This window comes from Rhodotorula toruloides, assembly GCF_000320785.1.
Source record: "Rhodotorula toruloides NP11 unplaced genomic scaffold Scaffold8, whole genome shotgun sequence".
NCBI lineage: Eukaryota > Fungi > Basidiomycota > Microbotryomycetes > Sporidiobolales > Sporidiobolaceae > Rhodotorula > Rhodotorula toruloides.
The window spans coordinates 83,301-94,992 of NW_015622968.1; the positions used below are offsets into that span (position 1 = coordinate 83,301).

Genomic DNA, 11,692 nt, shown 5'->3' on the forward strand with positions numbered 1-11,692 from the left:
TCAAGAATTGGAGTATAACGACAGCGAGTGGACGCAGGGCTGAGCGAGGTTGATAGACGAATGGAGGGGGTCGTGATCAGTCAGGAAAAACTGAAACGAAGCGAAAGGATTGCGAAATGAGCGAGAAATGAGGTTTCTTGGTCTTGGTCTGGAAGGGCGGCGGTGAGGCGTTCCGGCAAAGTCGGGTCGAGTTGAGGGGTTAACGTGGAGTCCGTTGGGGTGTCGGAGAGGCCGTGCAGGCGTTGGAGGCGGTTTGACGCGGTTTTGAGCGAGGAAGGTGCGATGATGGAGTGGAGGAGGAGGGGGGGGGGTGATGTCGGGTCGTCCGAGCGTTCCCTTCGCATCTCCTCTCAACCGCTACTCCTTATCCGTCTTGTCCGCCTCTGGCGGCCTTGCAAGTTGCGGGAAACGGCCGGTGCGGTCAAGAAAGTCGAGGAGAGGGTTGCGGTAGGAGGGGTTGCCGAGGAGGAGGCCGACAGTGGGGAGTTTGCGCAGGCGGAGGTGCTTGAGGAGCGAGTCACGAGCCTCGTCGTAGAGTGGGCAGGCAAGGAGTAAATGTTCTCGGGTTTCCTCCTCGCCGCATGGGCAAAGCGGGTCGCGAGTTGCATCGAACTTGGCGCGGTAGGCGTTGAGAGGAACAAGCACCGGTTTGGAGACGGCACAGAAGTGTTGCTTGTCGTCTACTGAGCCCGTCGAAGTAGCGAGAGGAGCGTGAGGCGATCGGTGAGGCGGCGAAGAGCTGGCGGCCGATGGTGGAGCGACGCCATTCCTCGTCCCACCTCACGCGGGTCGCCTGCTTGTGCGCCGTCCATAGCGCTGAGACGCTGGCGTGTAGCTGGAGGTGGGAGCGAGAGCCTGGCGAGCCGCCGTCGCTGAGCTGTGTGAGGCGGTCGGACTTGGCGAGATGGCGGGTCGACCGGCCTCCTCGCTTGCCGTCCTCCCACTCACTCTCCTCCTCGCTCGACCCGCTCGACAACTCCGCCATCTCTGGCACAAACGCCAGACGCCCCTTCAGGTGCGCCTTGCGTCCCCTCCGCTCTTCCCGCTCGCGTGCCGCTGACTCCAGCTCGCGCGCCGCTGACTCCAGCTTGCGCACCGCCTCCTTCGCCGCCAGATCCGCCGCTTCATTCCTGACAACGCCGACGTGGCCTGGCGACCATGAGAGGTGGATCGTGGTGCTCACTTGGGTGCGTCTGATTTCCTCGAGCAGTCCGCGGTTCGTGAGGCGAAGGTATTGGCCAGACGACGGGCTCGGGTCGGTCGAGTGGGAGAGTGCCGAGGTGTTGTCGACGGACAGGAGGATGTGAGGAGGAGGGTCAGCGGTGTGTTGGACTGCCTGGAGGGCGAGATGGATCCCGGCAAGTTCTCCCGCGTACACCGTCTGACACTGACCCAAACCCTTGCTCCTCGACTCCCATTCCTCCACTTCAACTTCTTCTCCTTCGTCCAACACGACCTTCGACTCGCCGTCCCACTGCCGTCCCGCAATCCCCGCGCCAACCACGCCTGAATCGCCCATGGAACCATCGGAGTAGACGAGGAGCGAGCCGGCGGGAAGTGACTTGACGAGCTGGGTGTGCTCGTACGTCCCCATCTCCTTACCGCGGGCGAGGGTGACTGGTGGTGCTGGGTCTGGTGACCAAGGCGGGATCGGACATGGGTGAATGGGTTCAAATGTCGCGTGGTGGAGGAGCGGGAAGTCGAGTGCGCGGTCGAGAGGGGAGGGATGGCGAATTGCTGGAGAGCGGCGAGCGCGGACGGTACGGGCGTGGAGTGGGTGCTCGGGGGTCGCAGACAGTGCGCGGAGGCCAAGGCGGAAGACTGTGCGGTCGAGTTCGAGGTGGATGGGCAGGAGGCCGGACTCGACCTCGAGCGCTTTGCCTGCTGCGGAGCGGAAGCCACCGCATACCGCCATTGCCGCCGTCTTGAGTACACGCGCTAATTCCCTCGTTCGGTCTCTTCCCTTCGCAGGTTCGTACCACGCCGCACCCGCCCAGACCAGTCGCGGCACGACGCATGCGACCACGAGTTGACGGACGAACTTCGGTTTCAAGCCGGCCTTCGATCGCGCGAGTAACAATATGGCTGTGGCGGATCTAGAGGCGCGGGAGGCGCAGAGGGAGGTGTGGTCGTGGAAGGATAACCGTGAGTCGATCTTCGTCCCAAGCATTGTCATCGTGGCATTGAACTCGATACGGTGGCCGCGGAGGACGACTTGGGGTGGGTTGGTACGCATCAAGCGCGCGGATGGGAGGAAGATGGTCGCTTCCGTCTTGGTGGGCTCAAAGGCGGAGGAGTGGAGGCCTGACCAGGACTCGAGTTTCGGCACGATACGGTTCATTGCACTGACCGCTTCGTCGACCGTCTTGCCCCAGGACAGAACGTTCACATCGTTGATCCAACCAAAACCGCACGTCGACGTCATCTCGCAGGCCTCGAGTAGTGGCGCGTTGTACGAAAGGAAGAGGATCGGCGAGAGGGGTGAGCCTTGAGGTAGCCCGCTGTTCCACTCGATTGACTCGCTGACAACGCCTTCGAGTTGCAGGGTGCAAGACCGCTTGCTCAAGAAGGAGCGGATCCAGTCGCAGGCGGGTTTGGGCAAGCCACGGGTCGCCAGGTTCGTTACGAGCCTCTCCGTCTGAACGCTTGGGAACGCCTTGGAGACGTCGAGGGCGAGCCCGACAACCGCGTTGCCTACGCGCCACTGACCCTTAATCTCGTCGACAACGCAGACGACCGCGTCTTCGGCTGATCTCCTCCGGCGCCCGCCTAAATGCAACGGCAGCAGCAACCCGAACGATTCGGCTAGATGCGATAGGCGAGCTGCGACGATTCGCTCGAGCCCCTTTGCGATACACCTCTCGAACGCGATCAGCCAATACGCCTTTGGATCACGGTAGTCCGGCTTCTTTGGCTTGCGCAGCACGACGCACGAGGCGTCACGCCAGGCTCGGGGGACATAGCCGAGGCAAAGGGAGGCGCGGTAGAGCGAGACGAGGTGCGGGAGGAGGAGAGGGAGGAGCAGTTGGAGGACGTGGTTGGGTATGTCGTCCGGTCCGCACGCTGCGAATGAGCATGCCTGCATGATTGCTGATTCGACTTCGCCCTTGTGCAGGTCCGGCCAGGGCAAGGACGGCGTCGGCGGAACGTGCGGTGCGGCCTCCTCGAGTTCTGCGGGAGTGATGGTGGCCTCGCTTGCGCGGGATTCAAATCTGTAACGACTCGATTGCGTAGCCCTTGGAGGGTTGCAATACGACAGGTGAGAACGTACTTGCTGACGTTCCTCACCCTCAGGAACCATCCCTCTCCCTCCTTCCTCACCTCTTCCCTTCGCCTCGTCGTTCGCCGTCGCCGTCGACATCGCCATCTTCGCCTTCGCCTTCGCCCTCGCCTTCGCCTTCGCCTTCGCCTTCGTCGCGTTTGCTGCCGTCGTCGCCGTTGTCGCCGCTGCCGCCGTCTTCTTCGTCCTCATGGATGTTTCTGTAGAGGTGCGTTCTTGCTCGCTCGCGCGGCGATCGTCTGCTTTTCGAGTAGCGGGGTGGACAACAAACTCAGGGCTTACTTGTGCACCGCTGACTCTCCTCTCGTCATCCGCCTTTGCAGGTTGCGGTACCGTCCAGCGCGAAGGTGACATGTCGGAATTGCAGGCGGGTGGGGGTGGAGTTGGCGGGAGAGCGGCTGGTTGAGGGGGAGTTGTGGGCGCGTTGGGAGGGTTGGGAGGGACGGTGGGGAGGAGAAGCGGGCGTAGCAGGGCGAGTTTGTCGGAGGGAGAGGTCGCGTGCGTCCCGTCTTCCTTTTGGAGCGGTGGGGTCGAGGTGTTGGCGGCGGCGGAGTTGCTGATCCGCTTCTTGACCGTCGTCCAGAGCGTCGCCTCCGTCACGCTCGCCATCTCGAGTTCCTCCCACTCTTCCCTCTTCCGCCGCATCATCGTCTTGATTTCGTTCCTCCGCCTCTTCTTCTCTCGCCAGGCTTCTTCCCATTCCTCCTTGCGCCCTTCGATGCTCCGCAATCGGAACGCGCGGTTGGCAGCGCGCCTTGCCGCCCTACTTGCATTTGCGAGCTCCTTGTCCCACCAGGGTGTGACTCTGCCGGCTCGGGCGCGACCGAAGGGCGTTGCAGCGGATATGGCAATCTGGAGGACTGAGGTGAGCTTTTCCGCGCGTGTGTCGATGTCGGCGGGGGAGAGGAGGGGTGAGGATTCAAGGTGGGCGGCTTCGTCGAGGAAGACACGCTCAAGGATATCCGGGTCCGTGCGGCGGAAGGCACGGCGTGGAGGTGGGGTGTATGAGGCGGTTTCGAGGGCAAGGACGAGTCAAACGGGGCAATGGTCGGAGCCCGACTCAAGGTCATTGGCGAGACCGCAGCTGACGACGCTTTCCTCTGCGCGCAGGGATCCGAGCACAAGGTCGAGCGGGCGCGGCGGGTGCGAGCGGGTGTGTGGGTAGTAGGTGGGTGTGTTGGGCGGGAGGAGGTGGACCAGGTTGAATTGGGAGAAGGTGCGTACTGCTTCTTCCGCCGCCTCGTCCGCTTTGCCGACTGACTCATTCCATTCTGGATGCGACAGGTTGAAGTCGCCGGCGATGATGACGAGGAACGACCGCGGCGTTGAGGCGAGCAGCTGCGGGAGGACGGATGAGACGGAGTGGTTGTAAGGTAGGTAGGTACCTCACCTCCCTCCCTCTTTCGTTGCAGGGGTTATACATGCTGATGACGCGAATCTTCTCGCCGTGCAGCAGCTCGACATCGACTGCCGTGACGTCGCCTGACTCGACCGCAACTTGTGTCGCGACGGCCGGACCGAGGCAGATCGAGATGAGGATGATGTTGCGGATGGGCGCGGGTTCGTCGTCGGGGAGCGAAGTTGGTGGAGGGATGATGAGGCGCCACGACGACGGTATGACGGGGAGGTCTCGGGGTGGTTCTTGAATGAGGAGGAGGTCGGTGGTTGCGGAGCTGGGGTTGGCAAGGAGGCGGAGGAGGTTGTCTTCGGAGCGGTTCAGGTTGTACGTGGTGATGGTGAGTGTTCGCATGTTTATTGGGAGGGGGAAAGAAGGTCGAGGGGGTCGGGTGACTCGGGGCGGGACTGAATCGGTATCGTCCGCAGATTCTCCTTCGTCTTGGGCTGAACGATCCGTCGCGCCCTCGTCACTCTCTTCTCCGACTCCCCCTTCGCACCCATCGCTCCCCTTGCCGTCACTGGCGGTGGCTTTGGCACCCGCGTCTTCACCTTTCCGACTGTTCTCCACTCTTTCCCTTCCGACTTTTCTTCTTCGCTTTCCCTCCTTTTCCCGCTTGTCACGACTGCCGCCTTCGACGTTGGGAACGCCTTCTCAGTCTCGTCCGCCCAGGACTGGTTGGCTTCGCTCGGCGTCGACTCGAACTCGATGATCGGCATGGCACGGTACTGGGTTGGGCGGTCGGCGAGCGGCGACGGGATGTGAGACCAGATTCCGCTGGTGGGTTCGGACTCGAGGTAGGGTGGGGCTGAGGCGTCTTGGCGGCGGGCCGCGAGCGTCGGCGAAAGAGGGGAGTCGTCGGCCAGGTTCATGTTGGAGGTTGAGGGGGCAGATGCTCCTGTGGATGGCGTCGCGTCGATGTGGTGGTTGGTGGTGGTCTGTGCGCGGCGCGACGGCGAGACAGGTGCGTTTCCCGGGCCTGCGGAAAGGGAGGAGTCCTCGCTGACGCGGGTTTCAACTCCGTCTGACTTTGCAGGTGCGTGTAGCCGTGGGGCTGCATACTCGCTAGGTGTGGGACTTACTTGCTGACCCTTTGCCCCCGCAGAATCAACAGTCTCGTCGAGAACGGCGCCGAAGTCGTCGTCGCCGTGCCTTTTGATGGAGAACTCGGACAGTCCGGGCGGGAGGATGGGCTCGAACGGGTTCGAGGGCGTAGAGGACGTTGTAGTGGTTGTAATGGGCAAGTTGCATCTGTTCCCGACGAGCGAGGGCGAAGTTGCGAGCGAGCCGCGGCCGGACTTAGCGAGATTCGCGCGCGCCAGCTCGTCCTTCTTCTCCTTCTCCTCGCGCTTCTCCCGCTTCTTCACCTCGTGCCCATCTGCTGGGACTTTCTCCTTGCTCTTCACACCTGCCTGCTCCTGCTTTGCGTCTCCCGCGACCCTCTCCGCCGCCTTGCCCGCTTCCGCCTCGTGCGTCATCTCTTTCTTCCCTCTCGCCCTCTCGCACCTCGCGCAGACCGTGGGGGCGAGCCAGAGGCGTCCTTCGTCACTGGCGAAGTGGCTGACGTGCTCGTTGTTCCACAGGACCACCATGTACGATCCGAACGGCGCGCCCACCCTCCTCGACGGCAGCGCTCGGACACTCCTCACGGCGCCGACTTCGCCAACCCTCCTTTCCATCGCCTCAGCGACCTCGTCCTCTGACTTGACGGTTCTCGGCACGCCGTGCACAACTAGCCCGAACAGCGCAAGAGGGGTGGCAGGAGCGAGGCCGGCGGCGGCGGCTGTGGAACGGAGGAAGGCGGCTACTGAGGCGGTTGGGAGGTGGACGAGTACGTCTCCTTTCCTGGTCTGGCGTACTGGGACCGAGGCGGGTATGCCGAGGGTCTGGCGGGCTTGCGCGACGGAGAGGGCCGGCTGGGCGTAGAGGTGGACGAGGTGGCTGCTGGCGGCAATCGAGTTCGCAACGGGCTTCTCCGGCGAGGCCGGGATGGGCGACGGACGTGGCCATGATGCGAGGGCAGCAGGAGCGGCTGCGATTTCCGCAAAGGAGCGGTTGCCGGGGTCGTGGTCGTCGTCGGCGGGTTGTGGGGGTGATGAGGGAGGGGTTGGCGGCATCACCGCGGTGGCGGCTCGTGACGCCTCAAGGGTGTCGAGGCGGGCGTAGACAGGGCTCAGAGCGGTCTGAAGGACCTTCTCGAGCGTCCTGGCGGTCAAGGGAGGTTCCGGGGGCGGGGTCGGCGCGTCAGAGCATGTCGACTTTGGGGGTGATTTCTGGACGATGGGCGCCTTGCTGACCTTTGTGCTGGTCGCAGGGCGTGTAGGTGTGGTCGGTTTGGGTGTGGTGGGCGTCGTGCCGGCTACCGAGTCGAGGTCGACAAGGAACGCCCCGAGCGTCAGGAGCGCTTTATCGGCAGCGACTCCTGCTTTCCCCAGGCCACGGAGCTCGCGCCGGCTGCTCTGGGCGGAGCCTACAAGCCGGTTGAGCACCAGCAGCTGCAGCGGAGGCAGCATCTGACAGTTCTGTGTGTGGCTGAAGCGAGCATGCAGCGCCGAGTCTGACGGACTTGAAGCGAGACGCAGAGCAAGGCGGAGGACTTGGTGGGTCAGGCGCAGGTTGAGCGGCAGGAGATTTGCCTCGACTTCGAGGGCGGCGAGAGATGTTGTGCGGTATCCGCCCGTGACGAGGCGAGCAGCGGCCTTCTGTACTCGCTCTAGCCCCTTACTGACCGTCGTTCCCGGCTTGTGCCATGCAGCTGCACACCACGTCAGTCGCGGCATCACCACCGCCTCGACAAGACGCCGGACAAACTTCGCCTTCAGCCCGCCTCGACTCTTCGCCAGCAGCCCGACGCCCACGAGCGCCTTCGACGCCTTCGACGCGCATGCCGCCATGTGCTCCTTGAAGGTGAGCCGCTCGTCGATCGTGACGTCCAGCATCCCGAGTGCTGATGAGTCGCTAGTTCCTCGCCGCAGAGCACGACCTTCGGGTCGTTGGGCGAGCGGTTGCGTGTGGGCGAGAACCGCGTGATGAGGGTTTTGGAGGGCTCGAAGAGACTGTGGTGCGTTGCCGACCACGTCTCGAGGCCGGGGATGATCTGCTGAGCTGCGCTGACCGCCTCCTCAACGTTCCTTCCCCAGGCAAGGACATTCAAGTCGTCCACCCAGCCGAAGGCGGTCGACAACCTCGTCTCGCACGCTTTGAGTGCGCCGGAGTTGTAGAGGAGGAACAGGATCGGGCTGAGAGGTGAGCCTTGCGGTAGTCCGCTCCTCCACTCGACTGGCTCACTGCTGACTCCTTCCAATCGCAGCATGCACGTCCGGCTTGCCATGAACGACTCGACCCAGCGGAGGAGTGAGCGCGGTAAGCCCTTCTCCATCATGTCCTGAACCAGGACCTCGGTCCGGACTGACGGGAACGCCTTCGCAACGTCGAGGGCGATTCCAAGTACGACGTTCCCGTTCCTCCACTGACGCCGGATCTCGTCCACGAAACAGACGACGGCGTCTTCGGCGGATTGGCCGGGTCAGGCGCCAAAGTGGTTGGGCGGGATGAGCTGGAGCGAGTCTGCGAGGTGCGAGATGCGCCTTGCTACGATTGACTCATGACTCGAGTAGCTTGCTGATGCAGCGCTCGAAGCAGATCAACCGATACGACTTGGTGAGGGAGTAGTCCTCCTTCTTTGGTTTCTTCAAGACAACGCCGGTCGCATCGCGCCAACTTGTCGGGAGGTGTCCGAGGCGGAGCGACGCGGCGAGGAGCGGGACAAGGCGGGTCTTGAGCGCAGGCCAGGTGGCTTGGAGGACGGAGTTGGGGATCCCGTTGGGGCCGGCAGCGGCGAAAGGGCGCGCGAGACGGAGCGCTGACTCGACCTCGTGCTCCTGCAGGTCCGGCCATTCGCAATCGACCTTGTCGTCATCGCTGGCGGCGTCCAGGTCGACTCGGCTGGCGAGACCGGTGGGCGACTCTGCGAAGGTGCGTTTGTGCTCACTCGCGTGGCCGTCGTCTGTTGGACTCGTAGCGGGTAGGACAATAAACTGGTGACCTACTTGTACCCCGCTGACGGTCCTCCCATTCCCCTTGTAGGCGGCCTGCTCGACATCCACGACGACTTCGACCTCTGGCGCCTCAACCACCGGCAGCAGGACAGGTTGGAGGAGCGCCAGCTTGTCAATCGGCGACGACGCGTACGTCCTGTCCTCCTTCTTGAGTGGCGGAGTCAACGTGGCGGCTGATCCTCCCTCCCCCAATCTCCTCTTCACCACCTTCCACAACGATGCCTCATCAACTTCCTCGACTTCCGCCCGTTCCGCTCGTCTCTTCTCTCGCCGGATCACTGCCTTCGCCTTATTCGTCGCCATCCGCGCCTTCCGTATCGCCAGTTCCCTCTCTCCTTCCTCTCCCTCGCCTCTTCTCGCCTTCAGTCGATACGCGCGAGTCCGCGCTCGCCTCGCCTCCTCGACGGCTGCTGCGACTTCAGCGTTCCACCACCTGTGCGCGAAGCGTGAACGCGCCGGCTTGGCCAGCGGGATGGCGGCCGAGACGGTCTCGCGGAGAAGCGAGTTCAGGACCTCGGCCTCGGCATCGATGTCGGCTGGTGTAAGGAGGGCCTCAGGGGCGGTGGATGAGGAGGCGAGCTTTGAGAAGGAGCGTAGGATAGCTGAGGGGTCGGCTTTGCGGAAAAGGCGACGAGGGTAGGCCGGCGGGCACTCTGCTCGTTCAACCGCAAGGATGGTGCGTATTGGGCGGTGATCCGATCCGCACTCGAGCTTCTCGTGGACAGCTGAGCTGACGAGTCGTTCCTCCGAGCGCAGATTCACCAGCACCAGGTCGAGCACCCAACTCGACCTCGACGACGACCAGGTTGCCTCGCTCGCCTCATGCAGGTGGACAAGTCCAGCGTCCTTGAAGGTGAGTCGCGCATCTTCAGCCTCGTTGACGGCTTCGAGGACAGACGGGTCCCAGGCGGGATGATGGAGATTGAAGTCGCCGGCGACGACGAGGGTGCTCTGAGCCGGCGACGAGGCGAGGACGGCATGGAGGACGTCTCGGACTGAGCGGTTTGGCGGAGAGCGGCCGCCTGCACACGGATTGTACACCCCGACAACTCGTACTGACTCGTGTTCGTTGACTCGCAGATGGACGCCGACAACGTCTCTCGACGCGATCGGGAGTTGCGAGAAGGAGGAGGGTGGAAAGCGAGGGGCGAGGAGCGCGGCGGATCGAGGGTGAGTTGGCTCGTCGGTTGTGTATGTGACGGGCGGAGGGAGGACGAGGGACCAGCCGCGCGGCAAAGGATGGGGGGAGCGGGGCACTTCTTGGAGGAGGAGGACGTCGACTCGCCGAAGTGCAGGCGAGTTGACGAGTTGCGTCCACACGAGTGGACTGCGTTGGATGTTATACGTGACGATGACGAGCTCGCTCATAAGCGGAGGCTCGTCTTCGTCGTCCTCCTCACTTGCGAAGGCGGCGGCGGCGGGTTGGGGCGGAGGAGCAACTCGTCCTCGGACGATAAGACGACGCTGCGAACGCGCAGAGCACGCCTGGCAGGAGGGATAGAACGAGTGCTGACCACTCCTTCGGTCTGCAACAGGTTCTTCTCCCTCAGCGCCAGCCTCCTCGACTCCCTCCCCTTCGGCGCTTCCTCGCCCTCCCCTTTCTTCGCCTCGCTCCTCTTCTCTTCCGTCTTCCTTCCGTCCCTCTCGCTCACGCCTCCCGCACCCGGCTGCGCCGCTCCATCCGTCTCCGTCGACACGTCCTCCTCCCCCTCCGACTCGCCTCTCGCCTCCCTTCCGCCCCCTTCTTCTTCCACATCCATCGACCAGTCCGCCACTGGCTCGGGTCGCAGGTCATTGACTGTCGGGGTCGGCAAACGAGGGAGGGGGAGCAGGGATGCCCTCGACGGCGTCTCGAGGAAGCGGGAAGGGCCGTCGGCTGAGGACTCGTCGACCATCATCCGCGACGAGTTGTTCGGCTCGCCGTCGTGCCGAGGAACCCGGAGACCATTGTTGCGTACCCAGTCGAGCGGGGTGGCGTGCGAGGCGGGGCTGGGATGGTCGGATCGGGCAAGGGGAAGGGAGCGGCGGAGTTGTGGACCGGGGTGGATGTGCGGGTGTCGGGATTGAGGGGTGCGTTCGCCCTGTTTGCCCGCTGGCTCGCTTCGGCTCTCCTCTCCGCCACCGACTTGGCCCTCTCCATTTCTACCCACACTCCGGGTCTGAGCTGGCAGACTGCCTCGCGCAGGATCACGCTGACGTCCTCCGCGTTGCACAGCTCCACCAATCACGACCCATACGACTTGTCCGCCCGCCGCGACAGCCACCTGGCTCCGGCAACCTTCCCCTCCTTGCCGACCCACTCCTCTACCTTCTCTCGCACCTCCACCTCGTCCGCATCGACCGGCACCCAGTGCAGCACCAACAACGTTGCCTCGACCGGCATCTTCACCAAGATCTCGGCCGAGTAGGCGGAGAGGGCGCGGCGGAGGAGGTCGGCAGCCGAGGGTCCGCGAGTGACGAGTTGTACGTCGCCTTTCTCCATGCGACGGGCATAGACGAGGGTCGAGGGGTTGAGGGACGAGCTGACCATCATCTTGCGCATGCAGGGGAGGATACGGTGCTCGGGGAGGGCGCGGAGGAAGTGCGTCGCGGGGAGGTCCGCGGTGCCGGCAATGAGGGAGGTGCGGGGCGCGGGTTTTTGAGGGAGCGGAAACGCGGGGCGCTGCTGGCGGTTCGGAAGGCGCATCTGGGCGGGCTGCGGCTGCTGCAGCGGCGTAGGAACGCACTGCTGGCGCTGGCGGAGGGGGAGGGTCCGTAGCGTCTCGCTGGAGGATTGCAAAGCGGTTGCTCAATTCCCAGGTGTCCATGCGCGTGTGGAGAGAGTTTACAACATCTGTAAGCTTCTGTACGCTGGTGGAGAGCGCTGCGAGAGGTCCACTGACCGCCACCCCTTCCGAGGGTGGGGAGTCAGGTGGGTCACACGGCTTGTCAAGGGCGTTTGGCGGGTTGTCGAGCGGC

General features: G+C 63.8%; 2 protein-coding genes across 2 annotated transcripts; both read right to left on the bottom strand.

Moving 5' to 3' along the window:
* Positions 1–357: 357 nt before the first annotated feature.
* On the bottom strand, positions 358–7,615 carry RHTO_07710 (reverse transcriptase; the record flags this gene model as incomplete). Its single annotated transcript, XM_016421366.1, has 7 exons — positions 358–680; positions 949–3,171; positions 3,322–4,132; positions 4,505–4,618; positions 4,671–5,083; positions 5,176–5,655; positions 5,767–7,615. 7 exons carry the CDS (start codon positions 7,613–7,615, stop codon positions 358–360), a joined length of 6,213 nt encoding a protein of 2,070 aa, XP_016273959.1.
* Positions 7,616–8,278: 663 nt separating this feature from the next.
* RHTO_07711 (reverse transcriptase) lies at positions 8,279–11,541 on the bottom strand (the record flags this gene model as incomplete). The annotated part of the gene is made up of 2 exons (XM_016421367.1): positions 8,279–10,198; positions 10,249–11,541. 2 exons carry the CDS (start codon positions 11,539–11,541, stop codon positions 8,279–8,281), a joined length of 3,213 nt encoding a protein of 1,070 aa, XP_016273960.1.
* Between the last annotated feature and the right edge of the window lie 151 nt (positions 11,542–11,692).